The 20,345-nt window shown below is 41.9% G+C and overlaps 1 protein-coding gene across 1 annotated transcript in view; it reads left to right on the forward strand.

The window, feature by feature from the left end:
• The first annotated feature begins 425 nt into the window (after positions 1 to 425).
• ELOVL2 (ELOVL fatty acid elongase 2) overlaps positions 426 to 20,345 on the forward strand; it is a 59,870-nt gene continuing 39,950 nt past the window's right edge. The window contains exon 1 of the mRNA XM_082638869.1: positions 426 to 496. Coding sequence (XP_082494995.1) covers positions 494 to 496 — 3 coding nt within the window. The 5' untranslated portion in view covers positions 426 to 493. The remainder of the gene's footprint in view (positions 497 to 20,345) is intronic.

Raw genomic sequence — 20,345 nt, forward strand, 5'->3', positions numbered from 1 at the left:
AGCCTCCGGGGACGGGGGACAGTGGCGGGTGACGAGTGGGTCCTCGCCCAGGCTCCGCCAACGTTGAGCGGCCGAGCGCCGCGGGCGCCAGCTGGGCCTGCAAATCGCCGCCCGGCCGGCAGGGGGCGCGCGAAGTGGCGCTGGAGAAACCGGGCGCCCGGGGGCCGCGTGCGAAGCCGTCCGGGGCCGCCGTCTCGGCTGCCCGCCCCTCCCCCGCCGCCCTGATAGCGCAGCTGCCGGCGGAGCCCCTGCTAGGGGAGGGGGCGGGGAGCCGCGGGCTCCCGAAACGGCCCTGCGGCTCGGAGCGCCGAGCGGGAGCGGCGCGAGCCCGAGGGGGCGGGGAAGCGTGGGCTGGCGTGCGCGCGCCGGGCGTGGGTGGGGGTAAGAAGAGCGGGCGCGGCGGGAGGGCGGGGCAGAGGGACGCCGGCTACCCTGGACAGCGCATCGCCGGACCGCCGGGCTCGCCGCGCCACGCCACGCCACGCCGCGGATCATGGTGAGTGGGGGCAGCGCGCCGCCGCCTGCCTCTTTCTTTCTTTCAGCGACCGACGCGCCGGGCGGGAAGGGGCAGAGGAAGCGGCGGTGCGGGAGCTGCGGGTTCGACCGCTGGAACCCGTCGCTGTCTGCGGGCCGGGCCGTGCCGCCCGGGCCTGTGGAGGGGGCGGTGAACGTTTGGGCGCGGTGGGGGGAGGGGGGACCGCGGGTCTCGGGCGCTTGGTTCGGGTCCGCGGCCCCGACCGGCTCCTCGAGGCTCCCGCTGCGTCCAGCCCCCTGTTGCATGCACGCGGCCGGCCGGGGCTGGGATGCCCGCCAAACCGCCCCCTCTTTCCGCGGCGGCTGTTCTCGCGCGTCCCCTGCCGCACTCCCGCTCCCGGCGCGGGGAAGGGCGCCCTCCTCGCGCGGGACCGACCCCGCCGCGGGAAGTTCAGGCTTTGGGGCGCAAACGGTTGAATTCCTGCCCGCGCGGTGCCTATAGTTCCTGGGGTGTGTCTGTGCGCCGGCCCGTACCTCCCCGGGTTTGCACGGTGGGGTCGGGGGGTGGGTTTCTACGTGTGAACCGGGATGGAGGGACCGCTGCTGTGTTCTTTCCGACAGCTCGTCTCCCCCCCCCCAGTTTGCCAGGCTCCGACTCCCCCCCGAATTCATAACGCTTTCTGAGGGGCGTTAAGCTCTGTTCCTGGAGAGAGGGGGTGGGGTGTCCCCGCGTGCCCGTGCCCCAGGAACTGGCCGAGAGTGTTGGCGGCAGAGCCTGGTTGTGTGACTGCAAAAAAGGAAAGTAGGTGCCAGGCTCTAAGTCCGAGCAAAATGTGAAGCCTCGTTTGTCCTCAGTGGTCACTATTCTATCTTTGCTTCTCTCCTCCTTCCCATATGGTCTCCTCTCCACTTCAGGGCTTCTTCGGATGCGAATCTCCTTTCCCCCGCTTCAGCGGACACCAATCAACCCTAGATTTTGTCTTCTCTGCTGTTTCAGGCACACGCTATCTCCCTGATTACGGGGGAAGCCTTCTCTGGCTACTCTTCCTAAAATTCCGGTCTTTCGCATCCTACCCACCACAGTTCATGTTACCCTGGTCTGCTTTTTTTTTTTTTTTTCTTCTTTAGCCTCTATTATTTAACATACTATCTAGTCTATGGAGCTTATTGAACACGTTCCCCACCAGAATGTGAGTTTCAGTAGGGCAGAGATTTTTGGGTCATGTTCTTCACGGCTGTTACTAGTACCTACCACAGTGCCTGACACGTAGCAGGTGTTCAGTAAATTAAAAGAATTAGCCCAGGAAAGCAGCATGCTGATGCTAATGTTATAATGTACAAATGAGAAACAGTGCCACTACGGGATTATCTATCCAGTGAACAGTTGTAATGATAATCACAGGTGAAGTTGAGCGGAGGGGGATGCTTTTGGAGAAGAGGGACTCAGTTTGGTGGCCCTCAATGGTAGAGTATAGCTGACCATGCTCTTGGCACCTGGGTGGACAAAGCATTTTAGGGCTAACTGGCTGTCTCCTTCAGGTCCTGCACCTTTGTTCCAAATTATTATGAATTGTAACGAGTGAGGGAACAAAGTCCAAGGATATCTCCTTAACTGGATGGAAGAGTCATGGGAATTAACCTAAAAGAGCCAAAATAAAGGGCAGGCTCTTGTAAGCTGCTCTATACAGTCATGATATTACCTTCAGAAAAGCAATTTTCAGAAACTTTGGGTCTTCAGAGGAGATTTTTTTTTTAATGTCCAAATCCAAGTCTTCTCACTTAAAAAAAAAAAATGACGGAGAGAGTGTGACGTAGGGGTTATAATCCATAAATAAACTAGTGGTTCAGTTCAGAGCCACCCCTCAGGATCCTGGTCCAACGTGAACAGCCTTTCATGATGCCTCTGCTAGTCTTATTCCAAAACATATTTTTCTTTCAAATTCCCTTTTTGTTTTTCCACTTGCAGAGTGTAAATTTATGGCAATCCTTTGTTTTAAGCCTGGGGAAGTGTGCTTTTATAATCGGAGCCAAACTGCTTAATAAAATCTACCTGGGAAAGTTTCTGAAAATGATGTAATTATGGCTGTCGCTATACAAGTTCTGCGGTTCTATGATTACTGTCTTGTCCAGATAGGTAGTGAAATTAAAGGTAAAAAGGAAAGAAAAGTAAGTTTGTCTTTAAAATTAAAACCAGCCAACCAAACACAAATGAAAGACACCTCATTCTTAACCAAGTTTATATTTGTAGGAGATTTTGCTGTGTTATGACTCCAGTCAAAATATCAAGCCGTTTTTTTTCTTCAAAAGCAAAGCATTATCAAGGAGTACAAAATCCATTTTTAACGTACCCAGCTGAATAAGCTTACTTTTTGGTTCTTCAACAAAAGGCTGCAATTTAATCTAGCTTCCTTCAAGACACGTTTTTCTAGTTGAGGTATAATTGATTCCTTCAAAACATTTCAATCACAGTTGGGGAGGTCCAGGTGCTTTCATAGTCTGAGAGTGTTGACAATTTGTTAACTGGATACACGATGTGATCCACTTATCTTCAGAAGGCGGGGCCCTACTGGTCAGGGTTGCACCCAGGATCACCTCGCTTCGGCACTCGGATGTGTACCATCCAACTTGTCGGGTTTGGGTATTAGGAGTAGATGGTGACCGAAGGCAAGACGTTGCCCTGGAAGCTCTTATTTAGGCTCAACATGGGCAAAGTATGTCAACATCAGTAGTCCGTGATACTTCTGAAGTTATGAATTTGCTCACTTGTGTTTTTTCTTAATGGAATTAAGACATCGTTAGTGTTTCACTGACTGACAATGAACCATTATAATAAATTGCTAGTTTAAATGTAGCCATTTAAAATTTAACAATTTAATAATTGCAGAGTGTAAATTGTTCTGGGGTTGATGTGGCAATTTGGAGTTCCAGGTGTGGAGTCAACCCTGGGTTTGAATCCCAGCACCAGCATTTAACTGTGACTTTGGGCAGCTTAACTTCTTTAGGCCTCAGTTTTTTCTTCTGTGAAAGGAAGCAGTATTGTTATTTCATAAGATGGTTTGAGGAACAACTAAGATACTGCACTTAATGTGGCTAGTTTAGTGCTGCGAGTGTTCAGTAATGACATGTGTTGTTCTATCTCCCATATCTGTTTGCAGTCGAGACACCTCTAAATAATGTCTGTGATTCTTCTCAGAATTCTCTTCCCCATGTGTGATCCTAAAACATACCTAGTATTGCTCTGTATCAGAGCTATCCAGGATAAATATAATGCAAGCCACATATGTAGTTTAAAAATTTCTAGTAGTCACATTAAAAAGGACAGGGACAGGTGAAATTAATTTTAATATTTTAACCCAATTCATGCAAATATTATTTCAACGTGTAATAAATGTTAAAAAATTAGGTATTTTATATATTTTTTCCATATGAAATCTTCAAAATCTGGTGTGTGTTATGCTTACGGCATGTTCAATTCAGGCTAGCCACAGTTTCTCAACAGCCACTTGATTTGAGGCTACTGTATTGAGACAAAACAGCTCTAGATGATACACATCTTCCAAATGTACCTCTTATCTGCTAGACCCTTTCCACTCGTGACAACCTCACTGCCACCTTAAACCTAGCACGACTGAAAGAAAGCTACTCACCTTTCAGACTCGCCCCTGTTCCCTCTGGCTGTTAGTAATTCCACCAGCTCTGGAGGCTACTGTGTCGGAAATCTGATTCTTACTCTCTTTTTTCTTTATATTGTTTATTGTCTAATATTCTCATATTTTTACTTGAAAATATCTTTCAATCTCCTCTCTCCAGCCCCTTTTCCATTTTTGCTTTTTCTACAGGTTTCCTCTTTTGCGGTCTGTTTGTTTTTTTACTTGAAGCTTGTTATTTCATTATCATTTTCACTTAGTAGCTTATTGCTGGGGCTCTGGTCCTCTGGTGTTTGGAGGTCTCACCCCTCTCTGTGCTCCTGCCCACCTCTCTCCTCCGGTCACCGGCCTCCACATTCTCTCCATTCTTTCATCAGCTCTTTTTCATGTTAAGTCACAAAAGCTTTCTATTTTATCACTTATTTCCATGTTGAACACCTTTCCTTTATCAAATGTCCAAAGAAATAACACTTACTTTCACTGATAATCTGCTATTAAGATGACCCACCCAGGAAAAGAAGCTCAGGTAAAGGGAGGAGAAAAATAAACCATAGGAGGGGAAGATGAAATTATTTTTGAGCTTTCTCTACCTTTCAAGAAATATCTGTGGACCTGATTAATGAGAGTAACAGCAACCTCCTAGACAGTGATGACACCCTACGTTACTCAGTGCCTTAGAGGAACAGGGTGCTTTCCTCTGTGCCTGGTGAGCAAAGCTACAAAACAGAAGAAAGGCGCTGGACCAAGAGCAAGAAACCTGGCTTCCTGTCCTGGCTTTATTGTGGACCAGCTCTGTGCCCTCGATCAAGCCACTCTGAGGCACTGTTTACTCATCAGCAAAATGCGTTACTCTCTTTTTCACAAGACTGTTTTGTCAGTATCAAATTCTGGGGCCTTTACACTGGCTGTTCCCTCTGGCTGGGTCTTTCTCCTGAGAGCTGTGTGGCTTCTTCCCGCTACGTTTTTAATTAGACTTACCCTAACCTCTCTACTTAAAACTGGCAGCTGCCGGGCTGTGTTCACAGCCTTCTCCTTACGCTGCTGTCTTTTTTTCATAACACACAGTGAGCTTACAATTTCCTCGTTTACATAGTGCTCAGAACCTTCTAATAATTTACTTATTACGTTGTGCGATTTGCTGTCCTTCCTACCTCAACGCAGGCTTCACGAGGGCAGATTTTTGTTTGCGTTGCTCAGTGATGTATCTCAGGCACCGAGACCAATCCCTGACGTACAGTAAATGCTAAATGATTGTGGACAGAGTGAAGGCCAGTTCTGCTGGTTCCCAGGGCGGTGCTCCTTTCTCTTCACGTCCTGTTTCCCACGTGCCAAGGATGAATTGGGAAGTGAACATTTGCTTTGCAGACATATCCACAGCACAATCCCTTCAAAGAACAATCTCTCTTAATGCATTTAAAGTCATTTATCACAATTCAATTCAGGCGTGTTTCAGTAATACGATGTTTCACCAATGCACATACGCCCAAGTAACCTCTTAGTAAATGATAATGTGTGTGTATTCCTACAACTATATTTACACTGCACAATCGTTATATTTGTGGAAGGGGCCAGGTTAGGTCATTATTTCTAAATAATGAAACGTATGGTTTCGTAAGTTCTTAGTGAAATCAAAATGTGTATGCATTTCTATTTTGTAAAAATGTGTATGCATTTCTATTTGCATTTCATAATTTGTAGACTGGGCCAGGTTATATTGTTTTTACATAATGAAATCTATAATTATAGCATTAAGTTCTTACTGAAATTAAAAATGAATATTTATACTGAATAATTATTTCTACTTTACATATGTTGCATTTTTTGGCTTTGAGTTATCACTTCAGTACAAGGATAGTAGTATTTTATATTAATCAATAAAATGTTTTTAAATGCATTTTTACACACATTATCTCTTGAAGCCTCACAAAAGACTTGGGAGAGACAAGTCCTGTATCACTATACCAGTTCACAGGTGAGAAAGTTGAGTTTCAAAGAAGATAAATGATTTTACCCAAGGTCACATACTAGAGGTAACAAAACCAGGCATAAACCTTCTGACTCCATAAATATCACCTCTTCTGCTAATCCATATAGCCTTATCCTAGAACCAGTGCAAATATCTTCTCATACAAATCTGATGAATGAAGAGCACTTTCTCATTCCTATAGATGAGAATGGAAAAGTCAGACTGATTCCCCCATGTAATTTCTTTCTCACGAATTATAAGAATAGGGATAGAGGTATATATACACACAGATACATTTAAAAGTATTAAATATATATAAAACCTAAAGATCTGTTTCATATACATGGAAAATGGAGCATATGAGGGAAAGTTATTTTTTTTTAGATATTTATTTGGTTGCGCCGGGTCTTACTTGCAGTACGAGAGCTCCTTAGTCGTGGCATGCAAACTCTTAGTTGCAGCCTGCATGTGGGATCTAGTTCCCTGACCAGGGATGGAACCCGGCCCCTGTGCATTGGGAGTGCGGAGTCTTATTAACCCTAACCCTAACCACTGTACCACCAGGGAAGTCCCAGGAAAGTGTTATTTTAAATGGCAGTGATATGAACAACATATGTACATATCAAACTTTATCTACTTACCAGTATAATGAGTAGGGGAACACCCATGTAGTAGACAATTAAGTAATTTACAAAGGAAGTAAAGTTAAAGTAGTCTGTTTTTGAGTAGAATGACTGCAGTATTAAGACATTGATCAGAGAGACCAGCGTTAGCTTTGCACATAAATTTTTGTTTCATAATGAGAGTTCATCATTTGGGTTTATTGCCAATACTTTAAAAATTTAAAGTATTGATTTTTCTGTAAGGCTAAGTAGAATTTGGTTTACTAGAAACTTTGAGTTTACAGCTACTATGGCAACTTGGGAGCCACTTAATTTTTTTTTTTTTTTGGAAGGGTCAAAAAGTTTATTGACCATTACACTGAACAGTTGGATTAAAAATTAACTCAAGCCTTTAAAGAAGAAATCAGAAGGTATCCATAATGCAAAAATCAATTGGGCCATTTTCAGTTTCCTGAGGGATCAGACCTGATCAGCTGACTTTCTTCTTGGCCTCTGGGAGGTCTCTGCAGAGTTCTCCAAGGCACAGTGGGAAGAAAGGATGGCTATTCTTTGACCTTCTCTGCTCTCATGCCTGAGGCTTTCCTTAAATTCTTACAGGGAAGACTCATTCTCTTGGAGCCAGCAGCTTCCTTGATTTTTGGAAATGCAGATTTCGTGACTGTTTTAATGTCAGTGGTGAAGTTATGCCTAAGAGGAAGGGTGTTTTGGGTTGTCAGAAAAATATTCAGTTGTCAGAAATGCACTTGGAGGCTATTTCACATCCCTTTTCTCCATAGGCTGGGGAGTTGTTAGTTGTCTGGGTTTTTTTTTTTTTTTTTTTTTTTTTTTTTTTTTTTTTTTGCGGTACATGGGCCTCTCACTGTTGTGGCCTCTCCCGTTGCAGAGCACAGGCTCCGGATGCGCAGACTCAGCGGCCATGGCTCACGGGCCCAGCCGCTCCGCGGCATGTGGGATCTTCCCGGACCGGGGCACGAACATGTGTCCCCTGCATTGGCAGGCGGACTCTCAACCACTGCGCCACCAGGGAAGCCCAGTTCTTTGTATTTGTAAGGAAAGCATTACCTTTCCTTTGGCCTCTTATCTATTCAGATTCCTAAAAAGAAAAGGCACGTGTCACAAGCTGTTTTGGGATTTACTGCCTGACGTCTGTTACAGACTCAAAGCACACCAGCTCCGCCGTCGTGTAAGCCATGTTTCTTCACTCAACAATAATGTGGTTATTACACTGACCCCTTAAAGGTCCTGCCGCTACTACTAAGATGCTGCCGTGTTTTCTTTCTTTTTTTTTTGTAAATTAGGTTTACTATACCATAAATCTTTCTCTTTTTACAATTTAAAAAGTAAGTGGAAACATCCCTGTTGTAACAGATTTCTGCAAAGAACATTAATCTTTTTGGGGGGGGAATATAGAATTACAAAAGTGTGACATGAATGCAACTTTTCACAAATGCATAACTTACAAAACAGGGTGCATGATGTTTTTCTCTGTGTCGTGGGGTTTTTAGAGGAAAGATTTCTAAGGACCAGAGTGGTGGTTGGAGGGTGGACCCGGAGAGGAGGGTTGGTTAGAATCAATTTAGGAGCTGGAAGGGATGGGAGATGGTAATGATTACCTAGTTCAAATCTGTCCTCAACCCACATGAAGAAAGGAGGGTGCACTGGGGTGGGGAATGGAGGGCAGGCTCCTGCCCCTGACCTCACCCTGAGGGGAGGAAGCACAGTCACAGATGTTCCCATTTTAGAAGTAAGAAAACTGAGGCAGGGACTTGTCCAAGGTCACACAGCTGAGAAGTGGCCAACTAATCTGAGTTCATACAACTGCTTGTTGGTAGAACTTCAGTCATTTCCTTTTCTTGGGAAAAATGAGCTATTTCCTTTGGAATCTGGGTTCCCATTCCTCTCTTTGTCACTCACAGTAGTATATTTATTAAATGTGGTAATAACATCTTGCATTTGTGAGGTGCTTATGATTTTCAAAGCACTTTGGTACCAATGATCACATTCAATCTCACAACCACTCCTCAGAGTAGAGGTGACTGGGGGATGGAAACCTCAGAAACTCTGGAACAGCAGGAGTTACAATTGAACCGGGGGCCCATAATAACACATCAAACTACACCTGTGCACAGAATTTTCCAAAAGAGACTGCCTTGTCCCCAGCCCTGGCAGAAGAGTCAGACCTTGGGCAGCCATATTTCATACCATGTGACCTCCCTCCCTGACCCCTGATTTGTCTAAGGATGGACACTGGTTCCCAGGGCACCCAGCCACAGGCAGGCCTGCAGCCGATCACAGCAGGTAAAGTGCTGCCTGAGAGGGAGTGCTCATGAGTTGGGCCACAGGATCCTGAAGAACGCTAACCTTGTCGGTGTTTGCTTTATATAACAGAAAAGTGTCTGTAATAGTCTTAAGTCCTTGGTGTAAACTTTGGAATTGATAGTTTACATTAATTCTTTTTTTGAAGGAAAGAGAAACGTTCTGTACGTTGAGTACCGTGTTGTTTAAAAATCCATACCAAGAGGACATGGAAATACATTGCCTTAGTAAACTTATGATTAAGTGTATCCATTGGTTCCTTCATTCAGCCACATGACCAGTAACAGGCAGTGTGCTCGGCACTGTCAACCTAAATAGAAAAGACAGTTACTGCTTCAAGAAGTCAGCAGTGCGGGGGGAGAATCCTGTGTCCTCTAGTGTGAGCATACGAACAAGTCAGTAGCTGAGGTTTCAAGTCACTCAGGCCAGTAAATGTGCTTTATGCCTGTGTAACATTTTATCCATTAAGAAGATTTAGTATAATAAGGTGACTAGTTGTGTTATTACTTAAAAAAAAAAATCTAAACCCTGCATGCATGGATTGCTTTTGCCTCTTTATCAGGCCAAGAATGTGGTCAGGACCAGGAGGTGACTGGTCACTGAAGAGGCAAAATCATCAGGATTGATAAAGCTGAGATCGAGATTGAGTCTGTGACACCAGAGTACTCAGAGGATGAGGCAATTCCGTGAGAGGAGAAAACATCAGACCAGCTGTCTGAGAGCGAGGCTGGGTAGGAGGAGCATGAACTTAGGAATTGGACGTGTATTTAAATGTACATTCCCAGGCTCGGTGGAGCCACATGTACTGACTCAGAATCTGAGTGAGGGGCTTTGGAATCTGTACGCCAGGAATCGGGTGCACACGAATTTGGAATCTAGTGCTCTAGGGGCTCAAAGGAATGAGTGACCGCTTTCTAGCAAAAATGTTTAGTGTATGATCATGAAGGAGTTGGGATCAATGCTGGATCTTGAATAGGTTGGATTTTGATATGTAGGAAAAAGGAGCAAGGTAGAATCGAGCAGAACATTCCATTTAGGGAAATAAGTTGGTAAGGAACCAGAAAGCAATAACATATTTGAGAAGAAGCTATACTATGAACAGCTTATGGACAAGGCCATGTCTGCAGAGGCTGGCACAGAATAAAGAGGTGCTCAATAAAGAGCTGAGTTTGAAGCTTAGGGACAAATGAGATTATGGAACAGATCAAGTCAGATTTTGAAGAGTCTTGAATCTGAGGCTGGAAGTTTCTTCTAGATTTTGTAAACCAGGTTTTGAAATGGAGAGTCAAATGATGAAAGCATTATTTAGGAAGATTTAATCTGGTTTCCATCATATCTGGGGCTGGGAGGGCCTGGATAAGGAGGTCATAAAGGGGCTGAACTAATATGTTAATTCTCTTATTTTCATGTTGTCAACTTTTGAAAACTTATCTCTGGGTTTTCACCACACATTCCTGGGTTCAATTTATCTCATCTATAAAATATGTATAATAACACATGGTGAAAATTGGGTCAAATAAGATAATATATAAAGCCCCTCATGATATACACGCTAGCTGAGAGTAGATACTCGAAACTGGTGGCTGTTACCCGTAGAAACTTAATCATGTTATCTTTACAAACCTAACTTTTTTCTCTATGCCTGGAAAAGAGATCTTTAAAAATCTAACTTGATTAATCTACATATATTTACATTAAAAGGTTTTTCATATTCCTGAGATTTTAGTTTTACCATTCAGGACTTTTTCTGGAGAGAATGAAAACGTGATAAAAACTTAATGCTCTGATTTTTGGGTCCTTTTCTTTAGGTTGCATGGGTTCTGTTAATTAATGAAAAATGAAAAGCTAAACTGTGTGCTCGTTTCAGAACAGTTTTTCTTGTTGAAAAGTTCTCACCTATAGATGCAGTCACAAAACAGTGTATTTTGAAAACTGTTTCATGGATTTGAATCACAACTTGAGAAAATCCTAAGAGCTCCACGTAATCAGATTAAACTTTAGCTGTTTGCCCAACCACCCACATCAAATTGCCTATGTCTTGAGCTTCTTAATTGTGCTTAATCTAATGCCTTAACCCCTAAAAATTTACAAGAAAACAGATCTTCCAGGCTCTGCCTTTGCCACTGGATCGTCATTACTTCAGGTACTAAAACCCTAAAAATAGCAGATTTTTGGATTTGTATGTTGTATTGGAAATAATGAGGAAAGAGAATATATATGTGTACAGCTTCTTTTCCTACTTTTTCCCTGTCAGTTTGGAAGTAGTGGAAATTGATTAGAAATTTAAGCATTATGTGTAAAACCGAAATAGGTGGACAATATGGGGCTTACTTTTCATGACCTAGGAGAAGACAGTGTTAGAAGAGGCAAAGATTAGGTGGGAAAAGTGGAAGACTTGTTGGACGTGTTGCGGGCAGTGAATAGACCCGCCTGACTGGCGTGAAGCTGTTGCTAAGAGGACTGGTCCAGGCAAGGGTGGAGGAGGGCTTTGAACCAAATGGGACGAAGTCCCTGGGTTTCTGGTCAAAGTCCATGATGCCCTCCAGCGTAAAACCCTTTCCTCCCTGGTAGGGTTATTTTGTCTTGTATGGCTTGATTCCCTATCAGTTCATTTTCCCTCCAAAATAGGATAATTACACCTTCAATTTGTGAGCAACTTTAGAAGAACTTTCCACAATGTCCCTCATGGTAATGATGATTATACCATATGTTTGTATAATGCTTTTCAATTTATAGAACACTTTCACAGCATTTCAGTTGTATGTTTTTTAGTTAATTACTTAGTTCATTATCTATCTCCCCCACTGCAGTATAAGGTCTGTAAGGGCAAGAACTTGGTATGTCTTGTTTACCACTGCAATTTCCACACTAGAATGGTGCCAGTATGTAATAGACACCCAAAGAATACTTGTTGGATAAATGGACAGTCGTGTAAATTAAGAAGAAACGGAGGGCTTCCCTGGTGGCACAGTGTGGTTAAGAATCTGCCTGCCAAATGCAAGGGACATGGGTTCGAGCCCTGGCCCAGGAGGATGCCACATGCCGCGGAGCAACAAAGCCAGTGTGCCACAACTACTGAGCCTGAGCTCTCGAGCCTGTGAGCCACAACTACTGAGCCCACATGCCACAACTACTGAAGCCTGCGCACCTAGAGCCCATGCTCCGCAACAAGAGAAGCCATGACAATGAGAAGCCCCCGCACCGCAACAAAGAGTAGCCCCCGCTCGCCGCAATTAAAAGAAAGCCCGTGCGCAGCAACAAAGACCCAACACAGCCCCCCCCCCAAAAAAAACAAAAAACCCCAAAAAACGGAGACTCAGGTTGTTCAGAGTCCTATAGCTAGTAAGTGGTGGATTGGGGATTCAAACCCACTTTATACCTGTGTCTCATATTTTCTACCCCACTGCTTGTTTCATTATAGCAATTGACTTTCCTGATACCCATGTTAATTTCAGCAAGACTGAGAAAACACAAACCATAAAAAGTAACAGGTTTGACCGTATCAAAATGTTAAATTTTGAGATGACAGAAGACACCATAGGCAGAGATTAAAAAAAACAAGCAACAGACTAGAAGGTATTTGCCATCTATATAACAATATAGATTGTTATATATACAAATGACTTTTATAAGTCTTGATAGTAAGACAAGCAACCCATTAGAAATATGGAAGAGGGTTATTAAATGGCAGCTCACTGCAGAGGAAACCACAGTCAATAGACATTGAGAAACATGCACAACCGCAGTAGTAATAAGGAAATGCAAATTAAAACCATGCTACATCCATGAACTTGGCAAAAACTTAAAATGCTGACAGTAGCAAGTCCTATAACTTTTCTTAGAGTGATATGGTAGTTTTTACTAAAATTATAAATGTTAATAAGCAACATAGCAATTCCACAACTAGGTTTATTCCCAGAGAAATTCTCAGTTATTAACACAAGGAAATTTGCATAAAGCATCATTGTTTGTAAAAGCAGAAAACTGGAAACAACCTAAAATATCCATTAGTAAAGAAATGGATAAATAACACTATAGAATATTCATATGATGGAATACTATACAGCAGTTACAGTGAATGAACTAGATCTTCATGTATCAACATGAATAGATCAAGCTGCCAAAATCAAGTATGATATAATTTATATACATCCTTAAAGTCGTTGTTGCTGCATTTTTGTTTGAATATCTGTATATAAATATAAAAACATGAACAAGAAGGCTTGACCTCAAATTTATTGCAGTAGTTATATCTGAGGAAGGAACAAGGGACACAGGATTAGAGAGATATACAAGGGAAGGACAGCTTTAGCAATTATATTTTATTTCTCAGTTTCCAGCACCTGCTAGGTATATTCAGTTAATATTTATCAAATTAATTAATTTTAAAAGATTTGAAACAAATGATACAGTTTAACATGTGATATATTTTACTATTCTTTACATTTTTATGCTTTAATATTTTTTCCTAAGTTAAAAGTGGATTTGGATTTGGGATCTGTGTTAGAGATCTGGTATGAATAGCACATGTGGGACAGATTAGCCGCAAGGCAGGAGGACAGTCTGTTGTTTTCTTAGACCCTAGTCCGTCCTTCTTGGCTGACTGAACCAACTCTGAAAGACCATTCAAGGTCAGGCTCGGCAGCCATGCACTTTTAGAGAACTAAAGGACAAATTGTAGAAGGGCATGTTTGTCATTCTCAATGTTAATTAAAGGAATACGTATATCTTCCCATGTGCGAAAGAGAGGAATAGCTGAATACAGACAACAATAGCAACTGATGACATTTATTGAGTTCTTGATAGTAAGAGTTCCAGGTACTGTTACAGGAACCTTTCCTGTATTTCCTCATCCTCACAGCAAACCTGGGAGTTGGTACTGTCATTTCCTTTTTGCAGCTAGGGAAACTGAGACAGTCTGGGGAAAGAAGCGTAAAGAGAGCATTTTTACTCAAATTATACACTCTGCTTGTGTGTCCTAATAGGAAGGCAGTTGTAGTTGTGGAGGGCTTTGAACCACCGACATAGCATCCTTTCACTTTACCTTCTCTAACAGCTGACTTACCCAGCGTCGTCTTTGAGAGTATTTATCTTGAATATCCCTCGGGTCCTTTTCCAGTGTTAAAACTCAAACTGGAGTTTTGTTGCTCTCCTTTTTACACTACTGCATTTCCTCTTCTAACTTTTAAAAAGGATATTAAGAAATTTTTTTAAAGATATCACTGTTGAGACAAGCCCTGATTAAAGAAGGTACATTTCTCCTATGTGATGTCACTCCCTCTAGATTACCAAGGGTGGTGAAAGTAGGAGATAGAAGGATGGAACAGTGTGCAGCTCAGTCGGAATCTGGAAGCGCAGGACGATGAATGAATGTCTGTTAAGCGTCTACACAGTGTACAGGCCCATACCAGATGCTTTTACAAATATGAAATCATCTAAGCTTCACTGTGAAGTTAGAATGACTTTTCTCATTTTATAAATAATGAAGATGATACTCAGACAATATTTTGCCCAAGGTTATGCAGCAACTTAGTGTCAGAACCAAGACTAGAACCCTTGTAAGACTCCCATTCTTTGCAAGGAACCACCCTGACTGCCATGCTACCTCTTGTAACCCTAACCGCACACACACCAGACCCAGGATTGGCTACAAATGATCACCGCGTGAGTGAGTGGCAAGACACAGCGTTCCTCTAAACAGTGGTGGGTCATCGCTCACTAGCTCTAGTTAGGCAAGGTGCTGTACTTCTCTAAGCCTCACTTTCCGCATCTGTCAAGGGAGGTGAAAAAACCTATTTTATGGACTAGCTGAGAGAATTAAGATAATAGTATGTAATATGCCCAATAAATACAATGGCTGATACCTAGTAAACACATTCATTTATTACTGTTATTGTTATCACCTGTAATTTCTATAATGAAGAAATAAGTGACATTGGAGGTAATTCTGAAATTAGGAATTCCTTGACATTGTTTTAAAATGAAAAAAAACTGACTAAAAGCATGCTTCATGACAGCTGTAGGTAACTAATGAAGGAGAGTGTAATGCTTTTCTTTATGAACCAATCAGTAAGTAAAAAAGAAAGGAAAAGAGAGCCTACAACCATTATTACAACTTGTAGGCATTCTCTGCTGGTGGAAATAGTTACTCTGGACTGAAGCCATCCAGTCACAGATCAGCCTGTTTGTCCCTACCTGCTTCTAACCAAGAATAAAATCTCTTTATAAAAGGTGGCCAAACTGAAGAGTCAGATAAGCTACTGCTTGATTTAACTTTATATTTATCAGGGCAGCCACAACAAGGGAGGCATACAGTGTTCTAGGACAAGGACCTGTTTTAATCTATTATGGAGTTAAAATGCCACATCCAAATTTAAAGCAGAACCAAATCCTCAAAGAGAAAAAGACATGCTATCAACAAAGCAACTTATACATTGCCATAAAGAAGCTCTATAAGCCATCATTTGGTTGATAGAAGAGAAATCTATGTGTCTGTAGATTCCCCGCAACAAAAGTCCGAATTAGGCCCATTTGGAGGAATGGTATTGGAGACACTTATGAACTAGGCACAGGCAGAAGGAATCGGTTGTATCAATGGAAATATGGCTTTCACAGTAAGAGAGGTAGTAAGTTCTACCACATTCTGACATTGTTCACATCTGAAGGCTCTGTTTCTTAAAAAAAATATTGACTGGAATAAATGCAGAAGAGAGTGCTGAAGAAGGTGAGGGTCTACAGTGCATGTCACGTATGTGGACATGTGTGTAACGGTCTATTCAATTAACACTTGTGGAAGGAGGAAGGCAGGGAAGCAGGCAAGGTCAGATGACAAAGTCGGGGAGGGAGAGGAGAGTGGGAGAAGGTGAATTTACTGAGGCTGTTTAGGAAAAGTGAAGGCTTGGTGTGAAATGTCGAATATCTAAAGGGCTCTCAGGACTTCCCTGGTGGCACAGTGGTTGAGAGTCCGCCTGCCAACGCAGGGGACCACGGGTTCCACCCCTGGTCCTGGAAGATCCCACATGCCACAGAGCAACTAAGCCCGTGCGCCACAACTGCTGAGCCTCTGCGCTCCACAACTACTGAGCCCGCGCGCCTAGAGCCCGTGCTCCGCAACAAGAGAAGCCACTGTAGTGAGAAGCCCGTGTGCCGCAACGAAGAGTAGGCCCTGCTCGCCCCAACTAGAGAAAGCCTGCGCACAGCAATGAAGACCCAACGCAGCCAAAAATAAATAAAATAAATTTATTTTTAAAAATGTTAATTTCTGGGCCTCCCTGGTGGCGCAGTGGTTGAGAGTCCGCCTGCCGATGCAGGGGATACGGGTTCGTGCCCCGGTCTGGGAGGATCCCATATGCCGCGGAGCGGCTGGGCCCGTGAGCCATGGCCGCTGGGCCTGCGCATCCGGAGCCTGTGCTCCGCAACGGGAGAGGCCACAGCAGTGAGAGGCCCGCATACCGCAAAAAGAAAAAAAAAAAAAAATGTTAATTTCTATAAAAGGCTCTCACGCAAAAGAAAAATGGTACTACTCGTATGTGATTTTAGAGGAAAGAACTAGGATTGATGGGTAACCATTGAATGGAGAAAGATTTTTAGCCCCAAATAAGGAATGGTTTCCTAAAAATGAGAAACATTTAAAAAATAGATTGTGCTACCTTGCAAATAGTGAGAAGTCTTTCTCTAGAGTTTTTCCAGTAAGGTGTGTGGATTTCTATCAGAATTATTGTGGAAAGCAATTATTTCCAGCTTTGGGTGGCAAGCTCAATTAGATGTCTATGACTCTCTGATATTATGAGAGCCAATAAACTCCTTGATTCATATGAGGTTTAAAAAATCATTCTGTGTGTTTCCTTTCTATGTTTCTGTTCATAACAAAGTCTGGACCATGCAGAGCTAATTCCTAGGCCTTTATAGTGCTATGTGGTAGGAAAGGAATCCTTATAAAGAAACGTGTTAATCTTTATAATACGTTTTTAAAGTTATTTTTCATAAAACATAGAAGGCTAAGCTTAAGAAATGGAGAAGTACTTACATCAAAACTTTTCAAATATTTTCAAATATTATTTAACCTAAAGATATTGCATCTCTGTATAAGGAAAGATGGTTACTCTGTAGAGTCAGATAGTTACTCTGTTAGATATAATAATACTCTGTTAGATATAATAATACTAATGTTCCATATAGTTAAAATTCATATGAAGAAATCAGGCTATGGTTTATGAACTGGCAGTAAATCCTGTTATTTCTGGGTTGAGTGTAGCCAAAGACAAAATTTCGTATCATTTATCCAGTGATCATATTGGACTTACTGCAAAGGTATACTTACTTTACTGATTCTAAAATATAATTGGATATTTTAGGCTTATCCATGTTCCATGACTCCTTGTCTTATAAAATCTTTGTTTCTAGGTGAATGATACTCAACAGCAGCTAATTCAGTCATCATAAGAAGGGATTTTTTTTCCTGTATTATGTAAATGAGGTTCAAGGCCACAGTACTTGTTGGTGCCAGAGTCAAAGCAAGAACCTGGGACTCTTAATTCGTATTCTAGTGTTTTCTGCCTCATTATGACAATTACTGACTTTATAGTGAAACAGTAATCTTTACTATGTGAGTAAATGTATGGGCATCTCCTTTAGGAGATTCCATGGAATATGGGAAAGCCCATTTTTGTTAAATAGGACCTTTAATTAATACATATATAACATTGAGTTCATCCTATATTCTGGCATCCTGCTAAGTGCATGCAAGTTACCCATATGGGTTTAACATAAATATGTTTTATTCTAAAAGATTTTATCCTAAGCTAAAATGACCGTTGCTGTCATGGAGTTAAATAGCTTTCTCTGTGAACATATTTAGGTGACTCCTCTATTAGGAAATTCTAGAGATTGAAGGAATAGCAAACTAGAATGAACAATTAGGTGGAAATCAGACTACTCCTCACCTGAGTCCTTCAAAGGGAAGAGAGAAAGTAGCGAATGAGTGTGTGTGTGTGTTGTAAGGTTTTCCCTTCGATTGTTACCAGCTGCTACTTCATGATAGTGTCTTGGTGGACTTGGGTTCTATAGCAATGAGGCAGTGGACATGAAGAAAATAAACGGCTTCCATTTCCCCGCCGTTTCTAGTTTGTCTGGTGAAACCAAGGAGGCTCGCTATTTAAGAATCAGCTTCTTGGACTTCCCTGGTGGTCCAGTGGGTACAACTCCATGCTCCCAATGCAGGGGACTGGGGTTCGATCCCTGGTCAGGGGACTAGATCCCACATGCATGCCACAACTAAGACCCGGCACAGCCAAAATAAATAAATAAATATATTTTTTTAAAAAAAAGTCAGCTTCTTGGTGGCTGTCCCAGAGATCTGTAATATAACACTTAACCCAAGTCCAGGATTAATGTAGAAGAGTTGGCTGGTCCCTCCAGTCACAGCTGAGAAGGATCACAAAAGATTTCCTACCACGTGCTGCCCAGCCGAGCCGGCATTATCCGACCTTTTTGCCCTGCTTGCTACTGGCTACATTTTCAGTCCTTGGGCTTTTTAAAAGTACACAAGTTAGTTGGCCAGACTTTCTTTTTTAAAAAAACAAACAAAACTCATAGTCTAACATCTCCTCCTTTAACTTTTCTGATTTATCTAAATCCAACACACATTTTCACACAATCAGACCTAACGGTCTCTAGAGGCTAACTTGGGCCACAACGTGAGAAACACCTAGAACTACTAATCAAGTGAGGTCACTAGTGAAGTGCAAGTGCTCACATAATCTTCCTGAAAACAGCGCTGCATCAAATACCTTCCTAAATAAAACTCCGGAATGTTTCTAACCCACCCCTTCCACTGCCCAGAGGTACTACCCGTTAGTGTTACTGAATTTATCTTTTCTCTTTCAGAGACGGGGAGGGAAAAACACTGTAAACCTTCTATAGCTGCATTAGCTGTAGTAGTTAACATTCTCTATCATGATACAAGCCTAAAAAGCTGTATTTAAAAAGAAAAATCAAATAACCTTTGAGTGCTGAAAGGCAAAAACTAGGTGAAGACTTCTGGCAAGAAAATATTTTTAAAATCATAAGATCATGAAGATAACAATTAGTGTGCTTTGTGTGTGTTGCTTTATTTTGTAGAAGTCAACTAGTTTCTAATAGACAAAGGAATAGATTGATGCACACACTTTTAAAAGAAAATTTGGTAACATTCTCATTATTCATATGACTTAAATGGTTGTGCTTCTTTGACTCATTTTCATTTTTATGATACATTTATAATTGTTTCAAATAGGCATTTATTCACTTTAAAAACATTTATTCTACCCTATTAAAAGTTACACTGCAGATAAGCATTAGAAAGACCTTGCTCGCATGAAGTTAAACTAAAAAATTGTTGAATGAAAATGAGTGAAGTAACCCAACTTACCAAACTATTCAGTGTTAATATGAAAGGCTGCAAATTTCACTTTCACTGATTTCAGTCCCATCTGTCCAGTTCATTCCCAAATTACCCATTGGACCGACATACTTCAGACATTGGCACCATATATGAAGCTAAAAATATATTAATTTAGTTATATAGTAAAGTAAATTAATATGTTTTATGTTTATCTCCATTAGTAGCTTCAAAATTCTTATATAGGCAAAGAATGGGATGGCTGTCTGGTTGGGAGCGGAGATGGAGGGTAGGAAGCTCGGGGGAGGGCTTGAAGCATCTGTCATTTAGAAAATTGAGAAAACACGCTACATAATGCTCTCTATTCTCTGTCGAATAGAAATGATTCATCAGTAAGATTAAGGATAGTAATATATGATAAAAGTGCTAATCTAGCAGTATTCAAAATAGTAGCTCAGGAAGAACCAGGTGAGAAGATGTGTGATGCAATGCTAATTTTCAAAAAACGGGCGTCAGAGACTTAGATTTACCTAATTTTCTTTATTTTGACACAGTATCTTGGCAAAAGCAATGGGCTTTGCCACACATAGTGTATAATTGTAACACATCATTTTGTCTTCTGCTTTATATCACCTGTCAAATAGCTAATACTTGTCACAGCTCTCTTTTTTCCACACCCCCCCACAGAGTTATCTGTCTTTATCATCAGCCCAGTGTTTTGGGAGACCGTGTTGGGCTGATGACTGAATGTTGATTGATTAATTGAGGTGAGACCCCAGAAGGTGCTCAAAATAACATGAGATATCTAAAATTATTTGTAAAACTCCCTAACCATCATAGATGTCAGGTAGCCATTAAAAAGGCTATTTTTTTTTTTCACAGCGCTGAGGCTGCATTTTGTCTTTCTGTGACTTGTTTTCCTCTTAAAGCCTGCTAATGAT

This window comes from Mesoplodon mirus, assembly GCF_964341445.2.
Source record: "Mesoplodon mirus genome assembly, chromosome: 12".
NCBI classification, from domain to species: domain Eukaryota; kingdom Metazoa; phylum Chordata; class Mammalia; order Artiodactyla; family Ziphiidae; genus Mesoplodon; species Mesoplodon mirus.